We start from the raw sequence: 6,767 nt of genomic DNA, 5'->3' as shown, positions 1-6,767 counted from the left end.
GTAGCTCACATGATTGTTGTTGAAAATGTCGGTTACAGATTTTAGCGCCAATTCAAGTAACTCAAAATGTAATCATCTCGATGAAAAAAAAAGTCATTTTATTTTGTTTTGTCTGCGCTCTTCAATGTATTTATTTTGTGTGCAGATTTGCTGGAATTTCAGAAATCAGTTTTAATCTCAGAAATTTGTTTTTCTTTTATCTACCGTCACTCGCATACGAGTTGGACAGGAGAATGTTCAATACTAAATTCTTAAAGAAAGGGGATTTTCTTTCATCCCCTTTCGTTTGGCAGTATTAGGTCAAACTCATCCTGAACGCAAATACAAGACAGTGTATGTAATAAATAGTTTGATGTTTGGCCTTTCCATTGATCGCACTTTTGAGTTGCTTTTTGTCCTGAGGTTCGTTTTTCATTTTGTTACATTTACATCTGTCAATTAATACAACCTGCAACATAGCTGAATGTGAAGCTGCTTCATATGCAATTAAAATACATAGGGTCTGTTTTTCATTTCTTAGAAAAGAAATATTTACGTGTAAATATTTTTGTATCAAAGAATACACATCTGTGCATCTATTCAGTTCACTAAAAGCAAAAATAATTGAATTGGTAATTTTTTAAAAATATATGTATAAAAAGGTACCCAAATCACCAGTCATTGGCACCTGATACCCCAGTGTATGACACCTTGTGATCCAGTGATTGGCACATGTTAATAGAACTGGAAAATCACTTCGATTTTCACTTTCAGATTACATACGAATTTCGTTATCATAAGAAACATGATGTTAATTTAAAGTAGATAATTTTGCACAAATTAATGTTTAATCACACATCTTGACGTTAAACACGTATTTTAGAGAAATAAAAATTTGGAATGTTACATGAAAAAAAATATCGAGATAATTGCTGTTTGCCGACTGATGAGTCGGCATGCAGTTTTGATTTCAAGAATTATAGCTGTTTTCAAATAAAAAAGAATATTAAACCGATGATTCAAAGGGACCACAAAAAATGGAACAATTCTCTACTGTCGCAGTATCCGAAAGTGATGGCCAAACATATTTGTTTTTTATTGTTTTTTTTTTAAATTTAACAGTAGATTCCGAATTATACAAATCAATAGTAGAACTCATATAATATTTTTGCTGCAAAAGTAACAGATATCAAACTATTGACACATTGCGCTACACATTGGAGACTTTAAGCACATTTGCCAATGACTGGGGACTAGCAAAACTGAAGCACCACTGAATGTTTCATCCATGATTTCTTCAAAACCCCAAAAAGAGACAAAAATTTACTTCTACCCACTCAAAGTAACATCTTTCATCTAAACAAAACTTTGACGATCAAAATTTAAAATGAATTTTAAGTCAGATTTTAATGGATTGATGTGCATTAGTCCCTTAAGCCGGAGAAGAAGCTTTTGCAACAAAAATGGCTAATTCGACACATGCCACAATTGTTTCTCTTTCCTATGCACTGCTACCATTCAATAACATGAATTGAAGTTATAATCTTTAAAGTAAAGGTAAATTCTGTTGACATATAGCCTTCTACTTTTAAAAGATTGGATAGGAATCTTATTTTAGGACATTTTTGTTGGGAGTGCCAATCACTGGTGACCTGCCAATTACTGGAGTGTTACCCTAATTCTCCTTCGACCTTTGTGCCAAAAAGTAAAATAAGAAAAACACCAAAGGGGTTTGTTTCCTTCAGTCATAAGTACTACTTTTAGTCTCTGAAATTGATGGAATAAGAAAAAAAAAAGTAATATGGAGCGAGAAAAAACTTTCATTTCCCCCAACGTTTCATTTTTAGTTCATTTTTTTAAATGTCCGCTTTTCAAAATGAGGCATGGTCTTTATGACGTCACAAATGATGCAATTTGGCGCATTTGTCTACCGCGTTTCCATGTTATGAGAATCAAGAGGCGCATTAAATATTCCCACTATGCTTGCTATCAACTCTATCGTTGCCAACACACGTGAGTTTATTGGCAACGAAGATGCGGATTTAATATTTTATTCTGTGAATGGCATTTCATCATTTGTGATGTCATCGGCAGAAGCGTAAACAATAAAAGCACACCGATTAAAGTTCTTTTTTTTACAAATATTAAACGATTTCAAATTATTTAAAAAATGGTCAGATCCTATGTTTTTAATCACGCTTATTCAGAAAGTAATACTTTCAAAATTTCGGAAACGACCCCATTGCAGATTAATACATACACGTGATTCGGTGTGATATGGAGCGCCTTTTTCAATGCAAAAGAAGTTTTTATCCATAAGCTCATTTCTTTTTCATCGAAGAAGGCGTTCCTTGTAACTCCGAAACACTCGCATGCATTCATTCGCAGTTTGTGCTTTTTTGGAGCTGTTATTTCTTATTTCAGTTATTTCTCTGTTTAATGTAATTACTTACCCATTGTGCCATTTCCAGTTTCGTCTGTATCTGTAGGAAAGCAAGTGAAAATGAAAATTCTGTTTAATTAGATTCCTTCATACTAATAACAAATTAATATGAAATCAGATAAAGCAATTCTACAACAAGTTATACATATGCAGACTTTTTTTGACATGATAAATATTTTCGTATCTCAAAGCCAGACTAAAGTAAGTCACAAAATCGTTTTCCTGCTGCATACAAATGAAGGCCTCCCTTTTTTTGCAATCTTTTAAAGCTGGTAAATAATCACGAAAGATTTTGTTTTTGTTTGGTGTTGCTACGGCTGATTTAGCCATTCGCCCTTAGCAATTGTTCACCAGTGTATTTCTTACATAAAAATTAGTAAAAGGGGAATTTTTTTCCACAGATTTTGAGCTTGAGTGGATTGAGATTTTAAAACAAAACTTCTTACGTCTAACGTTGCGTTTAGTTCTTCCAGCCTTTTATTTGAAATAGTAGTTTTTTTTTTTTGTAGAAGTTTAATGGTACAAATAACAGTAACATTACTCCTATGAAAAGATCCTCAAGCTCAGATCACTGGGAAGAGATGAAATGGAGGGAGTGAAAGTTTCATTCGCGAAGGAAAGACCCCAAGTCACGTGACAGGTCTTGAAGCAAAGCATTGGAAGAAATCAGGTTTCCTTCGATCGTTTCACGTACAACGTGTCAACCATTCGTCACAGTTAAGTCATGTGACCTGGGCGGTCATTCCAAGCTCGTCAGCTTGCGAGATCGAGATTTTTGCTGACGTGATCGGTTGTGAAATGTCGCAAAGTTGTATTTTAATCTAATCAAACATAACTTGCGGCTAGGTTCGAGTAGATTAGAATACAACTTTGCGTCCTAACCGATCACGTGAGCAAAAATCTCGATCTCGCAAGCTGACGAGCTTAAAATGACCGCCCTGAGATCTTTGCCCAAGCTGCTACTTGCTCACCTTTCAGAGAACAAAAAAAAAAAAAAGTGTCGTTTTTAGCCATTTGCTTACAAAGGAATGAAATAAGCGAAAAATCAAACTTGAAATCTTGATAGCAGCATAATAATGTTAAAAATTCTGTAAATAGTAATTATTTTTGTGATTGATTTGTCGTAATGTAGCTAAATTTGGCGTTTATTAAATTATCTTTCATCTAAAATTATTGTAGCAACGTAACCTGTAAATAGTTTCTCTTAATGAATATACAGCCCCCGTAGTATGCGGATCCCCTCATTTCTGAATGATAAAATTTGTGAATGGAAAGAAATAAGATAACGGTCTACGATTTTCGGGAATCATGTGGAATATTTGAGAGTTCTCTTTCGATGTCTATAAATAGCCGTCCCGCATGATAAATAGTCAGTCTCGATTGAGAATTCGTACTGAGAGTGTATTAGCTCTGTTTATTGCGAGGCATTTCGCTGTGTTGTTTTCGTATTTGGAAGTAAATACGTGTGTAACCGTTCAGTTTACGGTGTTGATTGATATTTGCTTAATTGCTGATGATTAATTTAGCAGTTGTTAACGATCTTTCCTGTACATAATATAAATAAATCTCCTGTGTTTTTCTCAAGAACTGTGTCGTCATTTCAAGACAGTTGGAAGTCGCACCGGAACCTTTAACAATAACAAACTCAATCGCTGAATCACGCAACTGTCCAACTAAAAATAGGATACACAGTAAAAACTTCACATTTCGTTAGGTTACGGATGGGGGAATATTATCTTAAGTTTGCATTGTGAATAAGTGAGTTGAGCAGCATTTGAATGCTTCAGAAACAGAAAAAAAAGCTGAATTTTGTTACCAATATCTTGCAAGATTTATTTGAACGGGGAGACAAAGGCATGCAGTGACGATCAGTCAGTCTCACAAAATATCTATGGGGGGTATAACACCCACACATCACGTGTGCATCACATGTGCACCGCGCACTGTACACGTGGGCATCAGCCAATAGAAAGTGTCCAAAGTTTGTAATTTCCAAGGGTAAGGATCCCCTAACATTCAGTTCAGTCTCTGACTCCAGATCAGAAGGTTGCACGCCAACCTCTGTGCTTTTTCTGTTATGTGTCAACCTTAATTGTATCTCAATTTTAAATCTTAATGTTGTAGAATAAATAGTTTGTTTATGTTAGATGACGTGTATAACTTTAACCAAGAGTCACAACACGCACTTAACCATTCGTCGTTGTTTAGTCACGTGACTTGAGCTCTTTGCCCAAGCTTTTGCTTAGCCAATGATTGCACTTGCTCCGTCCATTTACCAATCCCTGCTCTGAGGTTCGGGTCTGTGGATAAATATTCAACACGAAAGAGCAAATCAACGTCATCGCTGATGGTCACTTACCTCTACATAACCCATAATCCCCATACCACTGGTCGTCTCGGCAACTGAAGACTGGGGATTCGCTTTCTTCTTCGCAGTGAAGAATCGCTGTCGAACGATCAAATTGAAAATATGCGTTAGAGGCATTGGAAGGCATAGGAAGATGTCTGCACCAGGAATCTACAACATGAATTGAACAGCACATTCAGTATCTGGTGCAATTTATGTTTTCTACTAGCTGCGTTGCCCGGCTTTGCCCGGTCTACTTTGAAAATAAAAATTGTGTCAAGAGACATATTCAACAATCAAGCATAAATAAAAGAAAAAGAAACCATCATGCAAAATTTCCTCTCCAAACAATGACGACAGATATTAAAATACTTTTAAGAAATTAAAATAGCATGAGAAAGATGGATTTAAAAAACCCAACCATGGAAACACAAAATAAAATAAGTTTAAGAATTGAAAATGAGAAAGATGGAAATAAACAAATGGATTCAAAAAGAGTTACCGTGGAAACGCAAAATAAAATGGTTAAAAACTTGAACAGAGAACAGATTTTTGAACTTCGTTTAATTCGCTTGTAACATTTTTTCTAATGGAGATAGAGGGTTAAACTTTGGACCACAGGTCCATTTCAACTTCGACAACAGGAATTTAAGAGCTACGTTTTAATGCGCCATTCCGCGATAACCACTTACTTCAGAATGGCGCCGATTGCACTGCACATGCGCAAGAAAACGCCCTTCAATATGCAACCATTAGCGCCGTCTTCCGGCTTTTTGTTCTCTCAGAGTTAAGTCAGTCCTGGAAATTAATATCCGGACCTTATATGATTAATGTGCTACTAAAGGTAAAAACTCAAAGCTGTCCCAAGTAAGGGTAATTGACTGTACTTCTTCCTCTGCTTATTTGGCATGGATGCAACTTTTCTGCTTCTTCCCAATTGCCTTTTTCTATACTACATCCACTTCAAATTTTAAAACTTTTTGAACACAAACCCTTGTTATTTAGCACAATTCATAGCAAATTGTTTGTGGAACACTTTTCAGAGTATTAATTCAGTTCAGCAGACTATTTCTTTACTTTTGTTACGCATATAAGAACAAGTTTTGAAACTTTGCCCATGTCCCATTTTCAAAACAATTTTTGGCACACTTTTAAGAATATTCATTAAAGATTCGTATTTTTTCATAGCCCTTGATTTCTGCAGTGCTGTTTACATCCAACCAACCGTACAACAGAACAAGCTATCATTTAATTACCTGTTTTTTAGAAGGAGATTTAAAACCTTAACGCCAATGTAATAGCGTAAAACTTTAATCTAAAGTGTTTTTATGAAAATGGAGAGGTCATTCAGCATCATTTGAAGGAATTTTCCAGAAATCCTTTACAATTAAAAACTGAGCGTATGTACCTATGTACGTATGTATCTCTGTCCAAGTTACTTCTCCCGAATGACAGTTAAATGACCAACGAACTGGGTATCGGTGGATTCGTCATCTTCCCGTCTTTATGTTTGGCTATTTAACATAATACTCCGATTATAATTAGCGGGGATATCAATTAAAAACTATCAACTACGGCATAAAATCCCTATTTTTCGAAGGCTTTCCTCCATTTAAATTATTATTCAGTGCTTCCTCTCAACTTTCCGTAACAATGCTTTTATTAAAATTTGTAATGTGAAGAAAATCGTCGAGACGAAAGATCTGTTGCCCTTTTTTTCTCGAATATGAACAAATAAAATTTATGCTTTCGTTTTAGAGGCTTTTCCTGTAATCCGTGGGTTTAAAATGTTTCCTTTTTGGTTATTTTTCCGGAATCTGCCGCAAAGTTTTACTGATTTTTTTTCTTTTTTCAAGCATGACTGTTGAACACGTGCAACTTGACGTAACTTTTATTTTCATGGTGGAAAGTGCAAAGCCGGGCGACGCAGCCAGTATGAAGATATTATCCCATGCGGGGTTCGTACAGTGTCATTACATAGAAAGTTTTAGTCAATGC

General features: G+C 35.3%; 1 protein-coding gene across 1 annotated transcript in view; it reads right to left on the bottom strand.

Annotated features, from left to right (window-relative positions):
• The window catches only part of LOC129216827 (uncharacterized), a 47,620-nt gene that overhangs the window by 29,391 nt on the left and 11,462 nt on the right, over positions 1–6,767 (bottom strand). Inside the window, exon 5 of the mRNA XM_054851044.1 lies at positions 4,934–4,940. Coding sequence (XP_054707019.1) covers positions 4,934–4,940 — 7 coding nt within the window. The remainder of the gene's footprint in view (positions 1–4,933; positions 4,941–6,767) is intronic.

Source organism: Uloborus diversus, chromosome 2 (assembly GCF_026930045.1).
Source record: "Uloborus diversus isolate 005 chromosome 2, Udiv.v.3.1, whole genome shotgun sequence".
Classification (NCBI taxonomy): domain Eukaryota; kingdom Metazoa; phylum Arthropoda; class Arachnida; order Araneae; family Uloboridae; genus Uloborus; species Uloborus diversus.
This window is presented reverse-complemented; position numbering and strand designations above follow the sequence as displayed.